Source organism: Salmo salar, chromosome ssa12 (assembly GCF_905237065.1).
Source record: "Salmo salar chromosome ssa12, Ssal_v3.1, whole genome shotgun sequence".
Lineage (NCBI taxonomy): Eukaryota > Metazoa > Chordata > Actinopteri > Salmoniformes > Salmonidae > Salmo > Salmo salar.
The window spans coordinates 47,558,679-47,582,696 of record NC_059453.1 but is presented as its reverse complement, the minus strand read 5'-3'; the positions used below and the strand labels follow the sequence as shown (position 1 = coordinate 47,582,696).

General features: G+C 42.8%; 1 protein-coding gene across 1 annotated transcript in view; it reads right to left on the bottom strand.

Annotated features, from left to right (window-relative positions):
- LOC106565248 (copine-9) overlaps positions 1-24,018 on the bottom strand; it is a 152,855-nt gene that overhangs the window by 34,220 nt on the left and 94,617 nt on the right. The window contains exons 5-13 of the mRNA XM_014132145.2: positions 17,351-17,414; positions 14,330-14,433; positions 13,712-13,816; positions 9,786-9,827; positions 9,184-9,259; positions 8,239-8,292; positions 7,910-7,971; positions 7,659-7,705; positions 7,002-7,183 (exon numbers count right to left, since the gene is read on the bottom strand). Coding sequence (XP_013987620.1) covers positions 7,002-7,183; positions 7,659-7,705; positions 7,910-7,971; positions 8,239-8,292; positions 9,184-9,259; positions 9,786-9,827; positions 13,712-13,816; positions 14,330-14,433; positions 17,351-17,414 — 736 coding nt within the window. The remainder of the gene's footprint in view (positions 1-7,001; positions 7,184-7,658; positions 7,706-7,909; positions 7,972-8,238; positions 8,293-9,183; positions 9,260-9,785; positions 9,828-13,711; positions 13,817-14,329; positions 14,434-17,350; positions 17,415-24,018) is intronic.

Below are 24,018 nucleotides of genomic sequence, written 5' to 3'. Positions count from 1 at the left end.
CATGGGGACAAAGATCGTACTTTTTGGAGAAATGTCCTCTGGTCTGAATGAAACAAAAATATAATTGTTTGGCCATAATGACCATCGTTATGTTTGGAGGAAAAAGGGGGAGACTTGCAAACCAAAGAACACCATCCCAACCATGAAACACGGGGGTGGCAGCATCATGTTGTGGGGGTGCTTTGCTGCAGGAGGGACTGGTGCACATCACAAAATAGATGGCACCATGAGGAAGGAAAATGATGTGCACTAGGATAAAAAAATACAGGACTAAGATCAAATCCAGCTCTGACAATCAATGGATGTGCTAGGGCTGGCAAACTATCACGGATTACAAAGGGGCCATATGGAATACCAAGACGCATACTCAGAGCATGTGCTGACTAACTGGCAAGGATCTTCACTGACATTTTCAACCTATCCCTTACCCGGTCTGTAATACCAACTTGTTTCAAGCAGACGACCATACTCCCCGTGCCCAAGAATGCCAAGGTAGCCTGCCTAAAAGACTATTGCCCCGTAGCACTCACATCTATAGCCATAAAATGCTTTGAAAAGCTGGTCATGGCTCACATCAGCACCATCATCCCAGACACCCTGGACCCACTCCAATTCGCATACCACCCCAACAGATCCACAGATGATGCAATCTCTAATGCACTCCACACTGCCCTTACCCACCTGGACCAAATTAATACCTATATAGGAATGCTGTTCATTGACTACAGCTCAGCATTCAACACCATAGTCCCCTCCAAGCTAATCACCAAGCTCAGGACCCTGGGACTGAACACCTCCCTCTGCAACTGGATTCTGGACTTCCTGACGGGCCACTCCCAGGTGGTGATGGTAGGCAACAACACATCCGCCACACTGACCATCAACACGGGGGCCCCTCAGGGGTGAGTGCTTAGTCCCCTCCCGTACTCCATGTTATCCCACGACTGCGTGGCAGCGCAGGTGCACACGACTCCAGCACCATTATCAAGTTTGCTGATGACATGACGGTGGTAGGACTGATCACCGACGACAATGAGGCAACCTATAGGCAGGAAGTCAGAGACCTGTCAGTGTGGTACCAGGACAACAACCTCTTCCTCAACATCAGCAAGGCAAAGGAGCTGATTGTGGACTACATGAAATGGAGGGGAGAGCACGCCTCCATCCACATCAATAGGGCTGTAGTGGAGCGGGTCTAGAGCTTCAAGTTCCATGGTGTCCACATCGCTAAGGAATTAACATGGTCCACACACACAGACACAGTTGTGAAGAGGGCTTGACAGCGCCTCTTCCCTTTCAGGAGGCTGAAAAGATTTGGCATGGGCTCTCAGATCCTCAAAAAGTACTACAGCTGCACCACTGAGAACACCTTGACTGGCTGCATCACCGCTTGATACGGCAAATGGAAGGTACCCGACCGCAAGACGCTATAGAGGGTGGTGAGTACGGCCCAGTACATCACTGGGGCCAAGCTCCCTGCCATTTAGGACCTCTATACCAGGCGGTGTCAGAGGAAGGCCAAAAAAAATGTGAAAGACTCCTGCCACCCAAGCCATAGACTGTTCTCTCTGCTATCACATGGAAAGCGGTACCAGTGCACCAAGTCTGGAACCAACAGGACCCCGAGCAGCTTCTTTCCCCAAGCCATAAATAAGACTGCTAAACACGACTGCTCAATAGCTAATCAAAAGGCTACCCGGACTACCTGCAAAACATCTTCGGGATAGGCATGCCGTCAACGGGACAGTTGTAAATCATGCAGCGTCGTGTGTCACGATCGCAGATTTTAGAGAAACAACAAATGTCGATACATATAAGTGTCTTATATCGGCTGAAAGCTTAAATTCTTTTTAATATAACCTCACTGTCCAATTTACAGTAGCTATTACTGCGAAAAAATGCCATGCTATTGTTTGAGGAGTGCTCCTAAAAACTAAACACCTTTTTCACCACAGTAGGTTTGGTAAATTTACCTCTGAAGGTGAAAGGTGTACTTACATTCTGAAATCTTGCTCTGATTTATCATCCAAAGGGTCCCAGAGATAACATGAAGTGTAGTTTTGTTAGATAACATCCTTTTTCATATCTTAAAAAGGTCAATTTAAAGTATGCACGATTGATTTTGTATTTCCACTCAATCAATTTGCAGAGAAAGGAATCTGTGAAAATCTAACCCTAAACGTTGTTTCAACCAGTCAAATCACATTTGTATTTACTCCTCAGAGATCCTAGAATGTAACCAGACTTCACTATATCATTAGGAGTGCAATATATCCTATAGGACACCAAATTTGGTCAGAGAGCGACGCCTACATGGCACGCCGATGGCGTCTTCCCTTGATTGACTGTATCTTTGTTAAATAAGCACCAATCGGGGTCAAACAAAGCTAGCTAGATAGCCAATGAGCGGGGCTTTACGGGAGTATGCGGAAACCCAGTATCTGTCGTAAAATGTTGCTGCTAACCTTATGCAACGTCAAGCCTTTCCTTTTGGACAAACATTTTAAGAATATGGAGAGTTATGAAGTTATGAAAACTGGGTGTTTTGCAAATGTTGAACTTATAATATGGCTACTAATACTGGAAAAGCTAAATCAAAGTCCAAGTATACAGATTTGATGATATTCTTGCAGAAAAAATGTAATGTGAATGTAAATGTCTCCTTCACGATTTGCCCAAATGTACCTGGGTAACTTCACACTAAATGTTATGTAGTTTGCTCATACTTCAAGTTATCCGTCTGAAACTTTGCACATACACTGCTGCCATCTTGTGGACACCATCAGATGGCTAGATTTCGGACCTTTCTGTTGCCTTTCAAAGATAGTGGTTGAAAAATGTAAAAAACGGTTGTTTTATTCATTGTATTCTGTTCTACCAGATCTATTGTGTTATATTCTCCTACATTCAATTATTAATTAATTAAGAAATTCACAAATTTCAAAGTGTTTCCTTTCAAATGGTACCAAGAATATGCATATCCTTGCTTCAGGGCTTGAGCTAAAGGCAGTTAGATTTGGGTATGTCATTTTAGGTGAAAATTGAAAAAAAGGGGGCTACCCCTAATTAACTCTCTTGCCCTGACTCTATGCTCAAGTTCACACATACTTACACTGACAGCCCAACACACACATTTTTTTAACCAACTCATACTTTTGTATATATATATATAAATAAACAGACTACAAAAGTATGTGGATACTCCTTCAAATTTGTGGATTAGGCTATTTTAGCCACAGCCGTTGCTGACAGTTGTATACAATTGAACAGACATCCAGGCAATCTCCATAGACAAACATTGGCAGTAGAATGGCCCGTACTAAAGAGCTCAGTGACTTTCAATGAGGCACCGCCATATGATGCCACCTTTCCAACAAGTCAGTTTGGCGAATTTCTGCCCTGCTAGAGCTGCTCCGGTCAACTGTAAGTGCTGTTATTGTGAAGTGGAAATGTCTAGGAGCAACAACGGCTCAGCCACGAAGTGGTAGCCAACACAAGCTCACAGAACGGCACCGTGAGTGCTGAAGCGTGTATCGCATAAAAATCGTCTGTCCTCGGTTGCAACACTCACTACTGAGTTCCAAACTGCCTCTGGATGCAACGTCAGCACAATAACTGTTCGTCCGGAGCTTCATGAAATGGATTTTCATGGCCGAGCAGCCACACATAAGCCTAAGATCACTATGCGCAATGCCAAGCGTCAACTGGAGTGGTGTAAAGCTCACCGCCATTGGACTCTGGAGCAGTGGAAACGCGTACTCTGGAGTGATGAATCACGCTTCACCATCAGGCAGTCTGACGGACGAATCTGGATTTTGCTGATGCCAGGAGAACACTACCTGCCCCAATGCATAGTGCCAACTGTAAAGTTTGGTGGAGGAGGAATAAAGGTTTGGCCCCTTAGTGTCAGTGATGGGAAATCATAACGCTCCAGAATACATAGACAATCTAGATGATTCTGTGCTTCCAACTTTGTGGCAACAGTTTGGGGAAGGCCTTTTCCTGTTTCAGCTCACAATACCCTCGTGCACAAAGCGAGGTCCATACAGAAAAGGTTTGGCGAGAACGGTGTGGAACTTGACTGGCCTGCACAGAGCCCTGACCTCAACTCCATTGAACAACTTTTGGATGAATTGTAACGCCGACTGCGAGGCAGGCCTAATCGTCCAACATCAGTGCCTGACCTCACTAATGCTCATGGCTGAATGGAAGCAAGTCCCCGCAGCAATGTTACAACATCTAGTGGAAAACCTTCCCAGAAGAGTGGAGGCTGTTATAGCAGCAAAGGGGGAACAAATTCCCAGGATTTTGGAATGAGATGTTCGACGAGCAGGTGGCCACATACTTTTGGCCATGTAGTGTATATCTTTATCTTTAACTCTGCATTGTTGGAAAAGTGCCCGTAAATATGCATTTCACTGTTAAAGCCAAATTATGCTTGATTCAAAAATGTGGTAGGAGGCTCCGTATGGAGGGAGTGATGCAATTGTGGAGCCTCCGGAGGCATGCAGAAGTTAAATTGAGCTACGTATCGCGTGTGCGCCTCCCAAATTTTGTAACCATGTGGAGGGCTTCGTACATCTCCGCATTGACATGATTGGTTGATAGTAGGTGGTGGCGGAGGGTCAAGTATAAACACAAACTCATTTCCGTGACATCAGCTCTGCTCCACGAAGCGCAAGAAGTGCCCTGACTTCTGCAGAGGCCGTATCACAGTAAATGATGTACGGCAACTGCAGAAGTCGGATTTACCATGCAGAGCCATTTAGTCTACACCTGTTGTTTACGAAGCATGTGATAAATATAATTTGATTTTCTTATGAGTTGAGGCAGCCCCCCTCTTCCAGCAGGATCAGACAATGTGGTCTAATTAAAAGATGCCTTTGCATGACTTGCTTGGGCTTCGTCACGCCAAGGTGAACTCTAATTGGGAGAGCTGATATAGCGGTGGCCCATTCGGAAATGTGCCAAGTTAAAAAGCAGTGATGAATCTCGACAGCAGTGGTGTCACTTTGTGTCACAACGTACTCACTGGTTTCAGACACTTTGGGGAGGGTGAACAATAGCACTTTTTGGATACTGCGACGCATGTCTTTCACAAATCTGATAAAATGCTACAATTTGATATAATTTGAGAGGGAATTTTGAGGTCAGACATCTATGAATCATAAGTCAGAGGAAGATGATTCAGATAGTGATTGATTTAGTCAGAAGTGTCCCTGTTTTGGCATGGGGCTATTAGCTGATGCTGAAAATAATAAAAGACAGAGAGAAAATAGTCTGTGTGGCGTCCATATCTTTCTCTTTATCAATTTATTTATCAAAATTGACCAGCATGTTTAGACCTGAACTTTCTACACATCGGTTAAAAATATGGACAGCATTACTAGTGCCGTTGTTATGAACTGTTATGAACTGCTATGGAAATCCATTTTGTGCATAAGCATGGCATTGAGACCTTACAACATAGTCTCATTAAAGACCTGACCTTCGCATCATTTCCTTCACATCAAGGAGACTTCTTTGTGGCGAATTCCTCCAGCTTTGGGTCTAAAATTAGCTGAAAATAAGACTCCTTTTGTTTTTTTTACACTTATTTGTTCAGGAAGTCCTCCCCTTTTTCTTTCTCCTCTGAAGTATCTGTCCAGGGAGATAGAATCCGAGGAGAACTCGTTTTTTTCTTCTTCGTGTTTAGTGTTTGTTATTCTGTCTTCTTCATCGGCTCATGAAGATAAGCTAAGCGCTACGTCCTCTAAAGTCTATTTCGGTCGGTGTCTGTCTGGTCCCTTTTTGTTTCTCACTTTTCCACAATCAAACAGATGGCGTTTTTTATTTTTTCCCCACCCTTGCTCTACCCTTGTTCAAACACTTCACATAACTACTTGAAGCTGACACTAGCTCATTAGCTTACACAATGGTGCTGCAATTTGTGTTTTATGTTGACATATTTACAGATTCTCGTGTTCTTCGTGACTTTACCACACCATGTTGAAGCATCAACCAGCAGTAGGAACAACAACAAATGTATTGTAATGTAATGTGTTCAGGGTGTCATTAATGTGGGATGTAAAGGTGGGTAGTCATTGTCAGACTTCACAGGAAATCACAAGAAACTAAGGATACTCCGTTCTGAATCATGCCAATACGGACCTTCTGACGATGTGTGTTTTCATTACGCAATGATGTGATGTATATATAGTATACAAGTGTGAGTTTTTTTTGTTGTTGCCTCATGTCAGTAGGCATAACACAGCTCTGATAGGTATTAGGAGAATTTAAGTTAGCAAAATCAAGTATTTTACAGTTGACCATATTTTGATTACTAACAGTCCTAGGAAGCTAAATACTATTTATTGTCACATGCTTTGTAACCAGGTGTAGACTGACAGTGAAATGCTTATTTACGGACCCTTCCCAACAATGCAGAAAGAAAAAATTGAAATAATAAAAAAATAAATACACAATGTTATAGGGGGAAACACGTTTTGCCAGCAATATAATAGAGCAATGAAACATTTATTATTCTTGGAGCATCAGTCAGCCTTGGATACAAATTGATATGGGTGATGTTCAGTAGCATGGACTACTCAAAAATAGAACAGGACTCTATTTCAAGAAAGAGCAAGGTCTCTCAACTGAGCTCGACAGATGGACATACACTATTTTAGTTTCCAACTCTCCTTTGACATGAACTCTTATCAGCAAAGGGAAGTGTATGAATAAAGAAAGCATTGTGGATGGCAACTTCACATCTGTAAAAGCGTGAAAGCAAAGAACACATCACAGAAGGGACGTTGTCATCAAATAGTATTTATATAGTTCCCAAGGACTGAGTACTCTTCTGTGGATCAGTAAATACTGCAGCATAAAGTACCAGCACCTCATTGCAAGAAATAAAACTGTGCCTGTTCATTACCCACAGTAAGTCCATCATAAACACAATAAAAAATGTTACATCATATCAACAACAACTGCTCCCTCCCTCCATCACTCTCTCTCACCAGTGGGAAGACATGGGAGATCTTGCCGTCCGGGGGCAGCTTTGCTCCAAAGCCGTAGGCAGGGAACATCTTGTCACTGTCGTAGTCCTGGATGATCTCCCCCACAGCCTTCAGGGCCATTGCGTAGGCATTCATCTGGTAGGGACTCATGTAGTGCAGAGAGGTGGGCTGGGATGGGTTACCTGGAACACAGCAACAGAGCATTGGTTATTTTGTTATATATATTTTTTACCTTTATTTAGAAAGGGAAGTCATATTGAGACCCAGGTCTCGTTTTCAAATGAGCCCTACAACACAACACACAAAATACAAAACACACACTTCAAGTACAAAAAAGGCATAGGCCAAACAGGCAACGTTTCACAATATCATACTACTTGTCTTAGAATGCATGTTGAATACATTGATCTAGATAAGTGCTATGCTATTGACCTATTGACCTACAGCCACAAGGCCGTGTGTTAAATTCCATCAGCATCCACCGACAAGTAGCTACAGCATTGCAGTATCTAACGTTCATTTGATAGCAAAATATTGCTGGCAATATTTGGCCCTGCTTTGACAAATGTTAAAGTAAGATTATTTTGAAAGAAGTTTGGGGAAACTAGTCCTTAAGTAGAGCCCTTCGACTCGTATAAGTGATTCTGCCACACTTACCATTAGACGCTGTGAAATCGATGGCCACTGTGAAGTTGAGTTGCGTCCTGGGGAGACAATGTTGAATTACATTGAATAACCCAAACTTTACCAGACAAAAACATAATAAAGACTAAAAAGGACATTGTCTGTTTAAACAATGCAAAACAATTTCAGACATGAAAGCTAGGCTGAGCGAGCCATCAATGGCTCATCAACATTATTAAGAGTAGCCTCTAATGTTAATGGGACGTCACAAAGATTTGGCTCACCCTCCCCGGATGAAGTCTACAAACGTGTATTCTGACTCCACTTTAAAGGACAGCAGTGTGACCTTCAGGGGAGGGAGAGAGGAGGAGAAAGAGAGGGGGGAGAAATAGGGAGAGAGGGGAGAGAAACAGTGAGAGAGAGATAAAGAGGGGGGAGGATATAAGGAAAGGGATATAAGCAGAAACAGGAAGAGGGCAAGTGAAAAGAGAGAGGGAAGAGAAAGAGATGGCCAAAGCAAAACCTTTAATGCATATGACATATCACATTGGCAATGAATCCTATCTATAAAACATATGATAGATGAACAATGGAAAGCTCAACCGGTACTTACTGTCCCTGAATTGATGTATTTCTTCTTCTTGCCTTTCTTTTTATGGTTTAGAACCTGGACAAAAAGAGGGGAAAACGTGTACATTGAAAAGATGACTAGTTTGATTTCACCACATAGTTTGCTGTGTGAAAGTGTGGTATGGAAAGAAACTGACCGTATGGAACATGTCATATTCTAAGAGATAGAGGACGGATGAAAAATAACATTATTTTCATAGCGGGGATATCTAAGTGAAGTCGTAAGAATTGGAAAATGTGAAGCTTCAATGGGTAGGTAAATCACAAAAATGCTAATCTCATTATTAAAGATACAATATGTTTTCTGATGTCTTATTTGAGTAACAGCTGTGTGCTGTGTACATGTGTACTTAAATTAAACATTAGTCAGTAAAAAATGTCCTACATAGAGAGACAACACAATATAACCCATATTATAAAGCATTATAAAGGCTCAAACATGCTTTTAAAAAGTAATAAAGCATTTTTTTTCAATGTCTTTTTAACCAGAAATATGTATTTTCAACTTTTTTTTAATGTCTTGTGCTCGTTGGGTTATACCTGCAGGCTGTAGCCCTTTCCTGCAGTCAAATGACCTAGTGGAATGTTATTCATATTTTTCATAATTTCATAATTAATCCCCCCCAAAAATTGTTTGCCAAAAATCCTGTGTTTCTATGTGAAACAGTTTTGTTATATTTCAGTCTTCTGTGATGTACAGTATATGAAGTGTAATATTGGGATGCAAACTCAACATTTAATACATTTCAACTCTATATTTGACATAGTATAGGTGTCTTCTTTTTTTAAGCCCAGAACCATGTGTGAGCTGTATACTTTAGTTTCAAAGCAGATTTGTTTAAGACCACCAAGAAACACTCTGTGTGACCCTGACTTAGTCCACTGCAATAATTTTAGTCCACTGCAATAATTATTTTTTCTTTTTTACCTCATAGACGTTGAACTGGCTCTGGCCTCTGGAGAATTCTCTGTAGCTGGTGGTGAACTCGCCAATGAAGTCATGACTGTGGGAATAGTTGCGAGAGTAACACCTGCAGCATCTGAAAGAGTATTATACTAAAGGAAACACCAACTCCGTCCCCTCTCTGTACATCTAAATATCATCACCTAAAGCCAAATAGGACCTGCCCGCTATCAATCTGTGTGTGATATTTAGAGAGGAAGCCTTGTGGGCACATTAGTAGCCACCATCAGTGAAGAAGGAGAGAGGGAAAGAGGACAGACAGATGCGGGGAGAGATGGAGGGAGGCAGTTAACACTCATATTCATAAACCCTCTCCCTTCTGATATTACCGTCAACCTTTTAAAGTTCCGGTCAGTGAATTATGGTTGTGTGTGCTTATGGTTGAGAGTCCCTCTCATCCCCCCATCCCAATGTCACTGGTCTAATAAGGTGATGAAGATTCCCCTCCAGAGAAAGAACAAGGGATGACATTTGAGGGAGACTTGGAGCATCTGAGGCTGTCTGGAGATTGTAAATGAAATTAATGAGTGAAGAAACAAGGGGGAGGGGGGAAGCGAGAAAATTACCTTCCATCTCTGTCCCAATCATACACGTCCACCTTGACTGTCCTGGAGAAAGGGAAGATACGAGAGAACGATGAGAATCGAAGAGAGGGTGTGTGTGTGTGTGCATGTGCATGTGTATGTGGGTTTGTGTGTGTGTGTGAGAGAGATAAAGTGAAAAAGAGAGAAATGAAAGATAGTATACTACAGAAGCTTGAACAACAGTAATAACATTTGAAATACACGTCATATACTGCGGATGGGTCTAATCCTGAATGCTGATTGGTTGAAACCGCATTCCAGTGAAAACTAAAATGGATGAGTGGAACATTTGTTTTGATCTTTTCTGCGGCATGACTATGGATGAATGGGAAAAAGAGATGGCAAAAATACCCAGGCATGCAGATGTTGAGGAGACTGCATTGAATGACCTAGAGAAAAGCCACAACGAAAAAAACACAGTTAAAAATACAAACTGGGCTATGCGTTGCTTCGAGGGCTGGCTAGCAAAGAAGAAAAAACGTTGCTGACTTCAAATCTGTCACTAAGGAAGAGTTTAACATCCTTCTCTGACAGTTTTATGAAAATGTACGAAATGGGAAGGGGGAGCAGTACAGCATAAGTAGCTACCTGGGATTCCGTAGTGGGCTCAACCGGTTTCTAAATGACCCACCCATCGGTGGCAGCTGGTGCCTTATGAAGGACACTGAATTTACCACCTAAAATCATGTATTTCTGGGCAACATCAAACAGCTAAGAAAGCAAGGAAAAAATATCACAAACAGCCACCCTCCCATTACCGATAAGGACATGGCCCAGCTCCAAAACTCCCAGGCTCTGAATCCCGGTACACCAAGGGGTCTGGTCCAGAAAGTGTGGTTTGACCTCCAGTTACATACAACAGACAACTAAAGCCCAACTCATTCCTCCTAAAAACAGACAAGAACGGTCTAAGGTATGTTGTTCATAGCCTGTTTGTGTTATTTCTAAGTTAGCCTCATAATTAGGCTACTGGAAAACAATATTATAACAATGCATTCTCTCTCTCAGATACGCCACTCTCGCATATAACGAGGCCACAAAGAATTATCTGGACCCAAGGGACACACCCGTGCCAATATACCCAACAAACACCGGCATTATCACACAAGTCAGCTGTGGTGGATAACAAAGAGAATATATGGTTTCATTTATTAAAATCAGCTCAAATAAATGTCATGGATTGTCTTTCTTTTGTCTGAACAGTGTCCTGACAAGAGAGCACAATTTTTCTGCCAGGCAAAGTCAGGCATCATAAGCTCATTGTTATGGATGTATCCAAATAAATCTTCACTAGAAAACAGCTTAAACAAATGCAAATGCAGCTACTTTGCTGTTATTCTGTCTGCACTTTTCACATGTCTGTAAATTAGCCGTAGATGGCTAGCTAGCAAGCAAAGGAAAAGAACGTTGCCAGTCGGTATGGCAATGGAACATTTAGAACGAACGACTGGGTTGCGTCTATAGATACAGAACAAAAAGAATGAACGACTGGGTCACGTCCCTAGCAACCCTAGATTCGTGTCGGGTCTATATCTTGTGGAAGGATGAAATAGTACGAATAAATTAATCAAAATAACGTTTAAGGAAAATACGTCGATCATTATTTGATGATCCTTTCGGGCCTAACAACACCCATGCCAATATATCCAACAAACACCGGCTTCCCGGGCATTATTACTTATATGTAACTACATGTTTGGGAAAGAGAAGGAGAGAGGGAGGCAAACACAGTATGTCCCTTGAGAAATATGAGGTGATGATCAATATAAATAGCCTTACGGATTTACCCTGTCAAAATGGTCATGTATTTGGGACACATACTACATGGAATTGATTAACAATATAATACGATTAATTGAGATTTGCATTTTGCATAAATCAGTAATATTGTGTGTTTGTGTGCATGTATGCATGTGTGTGTGCGTGTAATAACCAAAGATAAACAAAACGTTGTGGAACCTCCATGTTGATCCCAATAACACCAGCGCTGGCCTTTGAGACAATATGGCCGACTGCTGGCATTATTCTGACCACCACAGAGCATCATGGGTACTGTAGTACATCATGCTACAGCAACATTCCATAGTCCTTAGTATTGAGCACAGATAGTGACAAAACCACAAATCATTGGCTACTTAGTCCCACAGCCTTGCCAATGGCTCAGTTGTACGGGAGGCATAATGGGAACTCCCCCAGATGTCACACCAAACTAGCAATCAGATAAAAACTCCCTGGTTTTACTGAATATAGAGTACCTGCAACAGTATCCGTAAGTTGCTTTGACTAAAAGCTTCTGCTCAATGACCGAATGTAACAGTAAGGACAATGTACAGGAAATCTACAGAAAACCACATGAAACTAACAAAATATACTGAACAAAAATATAAACACAACATGTAAAGTGTTGGTCCCATGTTTCATGAGCTGAAAAAAAAGATCCCGGAACTTTACCATTAGCACAAAAAGCATATTTCTCTCAAAAGTTGTGCACAAAATTGTTTACATTCATGCTAGTGAGCATTTCTCCCTTGCCAAGATAATCCATCCACCTGACAGGTGTGGCATATCAAGAAGCTGATTAAACAGCATGATCATTACACAGGTGCACCTTGTACTGGGGACAATAAAAGGCCACTAGAATGCGCAGTTTTGTCACACAACACAATGCCACATGTCTCAAGTTTTGAGGGAGCATGCAATTGGCACGCTGACTGCAGGAATGTCCACCAGAGCTGTTGCCAGATAATTGTATGTTAATTTCTCTACCATAAGCCACCTCCAATGTCGTTTTAGAGAATTTGGCAGTACGTCCAACCGGCCTCACAACCGCAGACCATGTGTAACCACGCCAGACCAGGACCTTCACATCCGGCTTTTTCTCCTGCGGGATGGTCTGAGACCAGCCACACGGACATCTGATGAAACTGTGGGTTTGCACAACATAAGAATTTCTGCACAAACTGTTAGAAACCGTCTCAGGGAAGCTCATCTGCATGCTCGTCATCCTCACCAGGGTCTTGAACTGACTGCAGTTTGGCGTCATAACCAACTTCAGTGTGCAAATGCTCACATTCTATGGCCACTGGCAGGCTGGAGAAGTGTGCTCTTCACGGATTAATCACGGTTTCAACTGTACCGGGCAGATGGCAGACAGCGTGTATGGGCGAGCGGTTTGCTGATGTCAACTTTGTGAAAAGAGTGCCCCACGGTGGCGGTAGGGTTATGGTATGGGCAGGCATAAGCTACGGACAATGAACACAATTGCATTTTATCAATGGCAATTTGAATGCACAGAGATACCGTGAAGAGATCCTGAGGTCCATTGTCTTACCAATCAGCCGCCGCCATCACCGCATGTTTCAGCATGATAATGCACTGCCCCATGTCACAAGAATCTGTACACAATTTCTGGAAGTGTCCCGGTTCTTCCATGGCCTGCTTACTCACCAGACATGTCACCCCATTGAGCATGTTTGGGATGCTCTGGAAAAACATGTACGACAGGGTGTTCCAGATCCAATATCAAGCAACTTTGAACAGCCATTGAAGAGGAGTGGGTCAACATTCCATGGGCCACAATGAACAGCCTGATCAACTCTATGTGAAGGAGATGTGTCGCGCTGCATGAGACAAATGGTCACTCCAGATACTAACTGGTTTCATGTTCCACGCCTCTACCTTTTTTAAGGTATCTGTGACTAACAGATGCATATCTGTATTCCTAGCCATGTGAAAGCCTAATGAATGTATTTCAATTGACTGATTTCCTTGTATGAACTGTAATGCATTAAAATCTTTGAAATTGTAGAATGTTGCATTAATATTTTTGTTCAGTGTAGCTCATGTGGTCATCCCTTTACCCTGGGTACTAAGTGACCTTTGATCTCTTGGCTGTCTGCGTCACTCACCTGTCATAGTCTCCGTTACAGAGGGCTCGCACAGGGATGGTGAAGGGCTGCCACACAGGATTCAGAGTATTCTTTACCACCTCCGTCTTATGGCAGATGGTGAACCTACGGTACACAGCACACACCAGGAGCTATGAATACAGATACTGTACAGGGATGGAACATAGGCCTTAGAAGTATCAACCACAAATACCAAAGAAGATGGTGAACCTACGGAAATAGAATTACCCATAAGAGTGCAGTCGAATGGCCCGTGGTCTGAGGGGCTTTTCCCCCTGTTCTAGTAATTGTATTTATATGGTCCCCATTTCAACACAGTACACACAAGGACCACTAAGTACAGGGATGAAAAGGCATAGCCCTAGAAGTATAAGCCACAAATACCAAATAAATGAATGTCTTTGTTTTCTCCAAAATACTTGTTGTGACAGATTCATTCATTTGGGTTGAGGCATATATGTGGATCTACATAACAGACAATGTGGGAAGTGAACTCATCTTGACACACACACACACACACACACACACACACACACACACACACACACACACACACACACACACACACACACACACACACACACACACACACACACACACACACACACAAACACTCACGTTCCGTCTTCATTACTGCGGTAGAAGACCAGGAATGGGTCTGACTTGCCGAAGAAGTCTTTCTTGTCCAGCTTGTTGGCACACAGCTGCATGGTAGCAATGTCCTGAGAGAAAAGACAAGTCTCAATGTCAAAGCAAGGTGGTGGTTTTAGGTCACCATAGTGACATAAGTAATATAAATTACATGTAACTAATATGTCAGTTTAAATGACATATATTGTAACTACAATGTCACTGTTAAATGTCACTATTTTGAAATATTCTAATGTTGCATTTATATATTTCTCTGACCAAGTATGTGAAAGTATGGTTCTTGTTTGGGGATGGTTTAGAGGTTGAATTATTACAACCTTTAAATAAGATAAAGAATAACTATACGAGCTTTAATGGTAAAAGTCGTTAATAAGTATGGTATGCGTATGGAGCTGCAATGCACCTCAGGGACAACACCCATATTCATTATATTTCACAGGAAAACCTCTGAGAAAGCAAAAACAAACGACTCATTTGGTTGAGCAAATATCTCCCGAGGAGGAGCAGCCCACCCATATAAATAGAACATTTACTTGAATGGGGATTCCCGTTCTAGTAATTCTATTTCTATGAGCTCGACATCCTTTAGAAATCACACCTTTTGGAGATCTGAGCAAGGTGGCAGAATAAACACAACATGTCATCTGCCTTGGAGCATGCCCCTTCCACTGTATTTCTGTAATGAACGATATAATGAACTATGTTCTCCATGTCTTAGAGCAACGGTCTGCAACCTTTTCTAGCATGACAGCTACTTAAATTCTTTTGGCAGAAAACAGTGCACTAATTTCTCTTTTACACTAAGGACCTGCAAGCTTTTCTAGCATGAGAGCTAAAATTAAACATGTCTCAAGCTACTTATTTTTTCTAGCTTTCAAATAGGCACATTCTTTTCTTCTCCCCTGCAAGAATGTGGCTATTTGAAAGCTAGAAAAAATAAGTAGCTCGAGACATGTTTAATTTTTAGCTCTCATGCTAGAAAAGGTTGCAGGTACTTACTGTAAAATAAACATTTCTGCACTGTCTTCTGCCAATATACTTGGTCAAATAATGCTTAATAAACAACTCTAGGGTGGAGGGAGCTATACAATTTGTGATTTCATATTTTCCCAAATTATGTTTTCTCAGTTTTATTTGTCAAATTTTTTTGGTGTGTGTGTGGGGGGAGAGATAGAGACAGACAGAGACAGGGAGAGGGAAACAGCAAGAGAGAGACAGAGAGAGAGAGAGAGAGAGAGAGAGAGAGGGAGGGAGAGAGAGGGGGACAGAAAGAGACAGAGACAGGGAGACAGCAAGAGAGAGAGAGAGGGACAGACGGAGAGAGGGTGAGTATATTAACGGAACAGAGAGATAGAGATACAATTATTCATACCTCTGAGGGGAATTGTCAATGTCGTTATTCACAGATCGGATGCATATTTATTTTAATATTGTAGTCTTCATTTCTGTCAGAATGATAATTTATCAATGTCTGTGTCCCAAATGGCACCCTATTCCCTGCCTTGCAAAAGTATTCATCCCCCTTGGAGTTTTTTCTATTTTGTTGCATTACAACCTGTAATTTAAATGGATTTTTTGGGGGACTTTATGTCATGGACATACACAAAATAGTGACATTAAAAAATAACTTTAAAAAAATTATAAAATAAACGGAAAGTGGTGCGGGCATATGTATTCACACCCTTTGCTATGAAGTCCCTGAATAAGATCTGGTGCAACCAATTACCTTCAGAAGTCACATAATTAGTTAAATAAAGTCCACCCGTGTGCAATCTAAGTGTCACATGATCTGTCACATGATCTCAGTATATATACACCTGTTCTGAAAGGCCCCAGAGTCTGCAACACCACTAAGCAAGGGGCACCACCAAGCAAGCGGCACCATGAAGACCAAGGAACTCTCCAAACAGGTCAGGGACAAAGTTGTGGAGAAGTACAGATCAGGGTTGGGTTATAAAAAAAATATCTGAAACTTTGAACATCCCACGGAGCACAATTAAATCCATTATTAAAAATGGAAAGAATATGGCACCACAACAAACCTGCCAAGAGAGGGCCGCCCACCAAAACTCATGGACCAGGCAAGGAGGGCATTAATCAGATAGATAACAAAGAGACCAAAGATAACCCTGAAGGAGCTGCAAAGCTCCACAGCGGAGATTGAAGTATCTGTCCATAGGACCACTTTAAGCCGTACACTCCACAGAGCTGGGCTTTACAGAAGAGTGGCCAGATAAAAAGCCATTGCTTAAAGAAAAAAATAAGCAAACACGATTGGTGTTCGCCAAAAGGCATGTGGGAGACGCCCCAAACATATGGAAGAAGGTACTCTGGTCAGATGAGACTAAAATATAGTTTTTTGGCCATCAACGAAAACGCTATGTCGGGTGCAAATCCAACACCTCTCATCACCCGAGAACACCATCCAGTATCATGCTGTGGGGATGTTTTTCATCGGCAGGGACTGGGAAACTGGTCAGAATTGAAGGAATGATGGATGGTGCTAAATACAGGGAAATTATTGAGGGAAACCTGTTTCAGTCTTCCAGAGATTTGAGACTGAGATGGAGGTTCACCTTCCAGCATGACAATGACCCTAAGCATACTGCTAAAGCAACACTCGAGTGGTTTAAGGGGAAACATTTAAATGTCTTGGAATGGCCTAGTCAAAGCCGAGACCTCAATCCAATTGCGAATCTGTGGTATGACTTAAATATTGCTGTACACCAGCGGAACCCATCCAACTTGAAGGAGCTGGAGCAGTTTTGCTTTGAAGAATGGGCAGTGGCTAGATGTGCCAAGCTTATAGAGACATACCCCAAGAGACTTGCAGCTGTAATTGCTGCAAAAGGGCATGACAAAGTTTTGACATTGGGGGGTGAATAGTTATCCACGCTCAAGTTTTAATTTAAATTTTATTTCTTGTTTGTATATTCCCTATGTTGAATGGATGAGAATATGTGTGTGTGTGTTGTGTGTGATACTGACCCTGCAATTACTCAGTTCTTCAGCGGTGAATATGATGTTCCCACACTTTTTCCCTGGGATCCCACTAGAGAGAGAGAGAAAGAAAAAGAAAAAACTCAAAATGATGAGTACTGGGTTAGGGTCCTTTGTCAGTATTTTGTGTACATAATTTGCTTTTTAAATGCTGAATTATTATTAGTGTGCCTCTTTGTATGCATTCATGTGAACATTGCATGGAAGGTCAAGACCTTGAGTGAAATAGACACACATACGCAAGCATGCACACACACACACACACACACACACACACACACACACACACACACACACACACACACACACACACACACACACACACACACACACACACACACACACACACACACACAAACATTCCTCATGTTGACAGATAGAGGTCAGTCCTGATAGCTTTATTAACTTGCCTTCAGACTCCAAATCAACAGATATGAGAACAGTCCATCACTTCACATTAGCACTCCACACATTGAAACCAGTGGCAGAGGACTGACTTTAGATCAGATGTTGGGATGACAAAATAGTTTTTCATAGAAACAGACAAGGGCTGTTCAGGGAGACTTTTCGTCACCTCCACACTTTTTCTACTTTCCAAATACCACCATATTCCCTTTATAGTGCATTACATTTGACCACAGCCAATTGAGCACATAAATAGGGAATAGGGTGTAATTTGGAACGCATCCATAGATGAGTCATTTTCACTAGGGGACACATTACCATTCAATCCAAGCAAACACATTTCTTTTAGGGCCGATTGGAGTGTCTATCAAATTATGTATGAGGCAATCAGGGTAATTGTAATGGAATTAGATTTAAAAATGGAGGCCAGACGGACTGATGTTAAGAGGGGAATACCTATTTAACAAGGGGAGGGCTTTTTAATTTTGGGTACCACTATCGATACATTTGCTGTGAGTGATGCATTCAGAATAGCATAAATAGATGTGTATCAATGCTAGAGAGAGGAAACAAGCATTAGGGTTCTCTTCCCAAGAAGAAGATTGATAGAAACAAAAAACAGAGAAACATTTCATGTAAATTATTATTCACAGGCTGATTCTTATAAGAGAATATTACAGATGGTCAAATCCAGCATGTCATACAGTGATTTATTCCATCCAGTAGACATTGCACTAAGGCTGGTAAGTGTGGCTATAGGATGATTAACATTATTGCTGTGAGTTTTAAGGGTGTAATCATAAACACCCGTGCCACATACACACACCCTGAAGTGCTCACGACAGCCTGAGGTGGTATGTGCACCGGTGACAATTTACTCTACTCACACACACACACACACACACACACACACACACACACACACACACACACACACACACACACACACACACACACACACACACACACACACACACACACACCTGTCGGGTTTGACAGTCTCTTCACAAGGCTATTTACAATGCTTACAATGCCTTTTTATACCTTTACCCCAGCATTCCATGTACTCAGATCTTCTCTATTCTCCTCTACGCCACTGTGACAGCCTGATTACTTCACAAGGGCACACACAGAGCTTGTTTCTGTCAGAAAAAACACCCTAATACCCTCGGTTCTGGTAAACACACATGTACGCACATACACACACGGACGCACGTACACGCACAAACACAGAGACACTCAGACACACACAGATACAGGCACGTGCACAGATAGGAGTCTAACTGTGCCGAGCAAATGCCCCTTTGCCCTCCCACTCGCCAAGTGCCCTTTTGGGTGGTGATATAGTTTATGGAGGCCGTTAAAAGCCAAGCTGCAGCATCATGAACTAACTATAGACGATGGAATGATTTCTTACTGAGACATGTTTAGCAAATAGGCGTGAGGGGGGAAAAAAGCATGTACAACTTCCTCCAGATCAGAGACTGAAATAAAAGACTTGACTTACTTATTAGATTATAAAAGCAGGACTGGGCAACCTTCTTTACATGCAGCTCAAGGTTTAGGTCAGGGTCAAAGAAGACGCCAAGGTTTCTGTCCGTAGGCTTTACATTGGTGAACAAATGACCAAGGTTATTTACATCAGGGTTCTAAAAGGTGGGGGTGAAATAAAACAACTTCTGACTTATCCCTTCTTCAGTTCTGAACCCACTGCCCGCAAGTTGTTGGGACATCTTCAAGTTTGCTACCGGAAGATAAATCACAATAATAAAAAATAAAAATCTAACTAGCTAACTAGCAGATATACATAAATCATCAACATCAATGATCAGCTGATAGCGCACCCTCTTTTCCCGATGTCAATCATGCCTTTAGGAGGCACTGTAATTGTAAGCAACTAGCTTGTGATGAATGTGTTGTTGAAGAAATAAATAGGCCCTTTTTTCCTTTTGGGCTCTGGTCAAAAGTAGTGCACTATATAAGAAATAGCATGCCATTTTGGACATTTCCACACAAAATGGTACCCTATTCCCAATCTAGTGCACTACTGTTGAATTTCAAGAGCGCTACTTTACAAGGAGAAGTCGTGCACTATATAGGCCAGGGGATATGGTGCCATTTCAGACGCAGCCACAGTGGCTATGTCCCAACTCTCCATTGCTCTCGCGAAGTGTGCACTTGATTTAAAAACATTGGCTGGAGGGATTTTCCATCATTACAAGTGAACATTTCTGGAAAAGGCAGGAGAATCAGGACATAGCCACTTTCTCGCCCCGGGCCCAATTCACACATTACCTGGAACACAGGCGCTACAGGCTGAATGGTGTTATTCCACTGGGCACTTGAAAAATAAAGGAGACTTAATAATAATAATAACTTAATAATTGCAATAATTGAATAACCTAATAACCAATGTTTCGACAGACAAGCTGTCTTCATCAGGGTATAATGAAGACAGCTTGTCTGTCAAAACGTTGGTTATTAGGTTATTCAATTATTGCATCTGAGCTCCTAGAGTGTGCGGCTCGCCTTTCTTTTTCAAGTGTTCTACTCCGCTAGCCAGCATCTCGCCTAAACAGGTGTGCATTTCTTTCGCCTCCAGATTCCACTGGGCACAACCCGTCATTTCAACGTGGACAATTGGGTAATATTTTGTTGATACGTTGATCAATGAGATTACAACCTATATTCAACCACTCAAAAATACAGCCAAAACTTAGTTGAATTACCAATGTGTTGTCACTATGCTTTCAACCATATAAAAGCACTGCAAAGTTCAAATGAGAATACATTGTCAGATATTTTGTTAATTTATACAACAGCTTAATGTGTTATCACTGTGCTTCAAATAGCAGAACCAAATGATCTGGATTGCAGTTGAGATTACATTAAAAGTACATGGTGCAGTGATCAATACCATTCGAGATTCTACACAGATTATTACAGCAATTGTGAATTTCAAGGAAGCCGAAATGGGTATCATTCCCATTCATAGTGCGTTAGTTGAAAGAGGCGCTGTGGTTCCATGCCCGAATTCGCGAAGTAACACGCCAATTTTACCTGTTAGGAAACCATCTGGTGATTATTGTTTTGAGCAAGACCTTAGAATAGTAAACGATGCTGTACATGCTAGAGCACCCCTGGTGCCTAACACTGTTTCCTTTTATCCCAGGTGCCTCCAGGTAGTTTTTTTTCAGTAATTGATTTCGCTAATGCTTTCTTTAGCATCCATGTGGCTGAAGAGTCACAGGAGTGGTTCTCGTTTACGTTTCTTGGTAGAAAATGGATATGGACGGTTATGCCTCAAGGCTACATTGAATCACCTGCCATCTTTGCCCAAGAAATGTCTTGGAACCTAGAGGGTTTTGTTGCTCCTGGAGGGAGTATTTTGGTTCAGTATGTTAACGATTTATTGGTTTTCTCACAACCAGAGAAAATATGTCATGAGGACACTCGGGTATTGTTGATTTTTTGGCAGAAAATTCTCATAACGTTTCCCCCAGTAAGATGCAATTATGCCGGAGCTCCGTTAAATATTTGGGTCATGACGTTACTTCTGAGGGTCACACCCTCTCCAAAGATAGATAATAGGCAATTAACCTGTCAAGGTATAGGGGGCAGTATTTTCGATTTCGGATGAAAAGCGTGCCCAGAGTAAACTGCTTAATACTCGGGCCCAGAGTCAAATATTTGCATATTATTAGTAGATTTGGATAGAAAGAAAACACTCTGAAGTTTCTAAAACTGTTTGAATGATGTCTGTGAGTATAACACAACTCATATGGCAGGCAAAAACCTGAGAAAAATCCAACCAGGAAGTGGGAAATCTGATGCTTGTAGTCTTTTCAAGTCATTGCCTATCTAACACACAGTGACTTAGGGTTCACTTAGGGATCATCCAAAAACCCCAACATAGAAAAACAGAAACTAGAACCAAACAACATAGAAAAATTAAACTAGAATAAACCCCCCAGTCATGCCCTGACCTACTCTACCATAGATAATAAGAGCACTCAATGGTCAGGACGTGACAGTACCCTCCCCCCAAAGGTGCGGACTCCGGCCGCAAAACCTGAAACCAAGAGGGAGGGTGGGGGGGGGGTGTCTAGTGTTGGTGGGGGCTCTGGAGCAGGGTTCATCCTGCAGGGTTCATCTCATCCTGCGGATCCGCCAACATTGGAGGCGGCTCTGGTGCGGGACGCAGAACCCTCTCATCCTGCGAATCCGCCAGCATCGGTGGAGGCTCCAGACTGCGGACCGCCACCGGAGGCTCCGGACTGCGGACCGTTGCTGGAAGCACTCCTCATGACAGCCCGCTTGGAGTTTGCCAAAAGGCACCTAAAGATTCACAGACTATGAGAAACAAGATTCTCTGGTCAGATGAAACCAAGATTGAACTCTTTGGCCTGAATGCCAAGCTTCAAGTCTGGAGGAAACCTGGCACTAACCCTACGGGGAAGCATGGTGGTGGCAGCATCATGCTGTGGGGATGTTTTTCAGCGGCAGAGCGCTCAGAACCTCAGACTGGGGTGAAGGTTCACCTTCCAACAGGACAATGACCCTAAGCACACAGCCAAGACAACGCAGGAGTGGCTTCGGAACAAGTCTCTGAATATCCTTGAGTGGCCCAGCCAGAGCCCGATCTTGAACCCAATCGAACATCTCTTGAGAGACCAGAAAATTGCTGTGCAGCAATGATACGCATCCAACCTGACAGAGCTTGAGAGGATCTGCAGAGAACGATGGGAGAAACTCCCCAAATACAGGTGTGCCAAGCTTGTAGCGTCATACCCAAGAAAACTTGAGGCTGTAATTACTGCCAAAGGTGCTTCAACAAAGTTCTAGGTAAAGGGTCTAAAAACTTAGGTAAATGTGATATTTCATTTTTTTAATGTTTTGTCATTATGGGGTATTGTGTGTAGATTGATGAGGAAAATAATATATTTTAGAATAAGGCTGTAACCTAACAAAATGTGTAAAAAGTCAAGGGGTCTGAATATTTTCCGAAGGCACTGTATATACAATGGCTTGTGGCTTCCTCAACCCTCCTCTCCTCCCTTTCTGCATCCTTTGACTCTCTATGTCCCCAATCCTCCCGGCCGGCTCGGTCCTCCCCTCCTGCTCCGTGGCTTGACGACTCATTGCGAGCTCACAGAACAGGGCTCCGGGCAGCCGAGCGGAAATGGAGGAAAACTAGCCTCCCTGCGGACCTGGCATCTTTTCACTCCCTCCTCTCTATATTGTCTTCCTCTGTTTCTGCTGCTAAAGCCACTTTCTACCACTCTAAATTCCAAGCATCTGCCTCTAACCCTAGGAAGCTCTTTGCCACCTTCTCCTCCCTCCTGAATCCTCCTCCCCCCCTCCTCCCTCTCTGCAGATGACTTTGTCAACCATTTTGAAAAGAAGGTTGACGACATTCGATCCTCGTTTGTTAAGTCAAACGACACCGCTGGTCCTGCTCACGTTGCCCTACCCTATGCTTTGACGTCTTTCTCCCCTCTCTCTCCAAATGAAATCTTGCGACTTGTGACGGCCGGCCGCCCAACAACCTGCCCGCTTGACCCTATCCCCTCCTCTCTTCTCCAGACCATTTCCGGAGACCTTCTCCCCTACCTCACCTCGCTCATCAACTCATCCTTGACCGCTGGCTACGTCCCTTCCGTCTTCAAGAGAGTGAGAGTTGCACCCCTTCTCAAAAAACCTACACTCGATCCCTCTGAGTTCAACAACTACAGACCAGTATCCCTTCTTTCTTTTCTCTCCAAAACTCTTGAGCGTGCCGTCCTTGGCCAGCTCTCTTGCTATCTCTCTCAGAATTACCTTCTTGATCCAAATCAGTCAGGTTTCAAGACTGGTCATTCAACTGAGACTGCTCTTCTCTGTGTCACGGAGGCTCTCCGCACTGCTAAAGCTAACTCTCTCTCCTCTGCTCTCATCCTTTTAGACCTATCTGCTGCCTTTGATACTGTGAACCATCAGATCCTCCTCTCCACCCTCTCCGAGTTGGGCATCTCCGGCGCGGCTCACTCTTGGATTGCGTCCTACCTGACAGGTCGCTCCTACCAGGTGGCGTGGCGAGAATCCGTCTCCGCACCATGTGCTCTCACCACTGGTGTCCCCCAGGGCTCAGTTCTAGGCCCTCTCCTATTCTCACTATACACCAAGTCACTTGGCTCTGTCATATCCTCACATGGTCTCTCCTATCATTGCTACGCAGATGACACACAATTAATCTTCTCCATTCCCCCTTC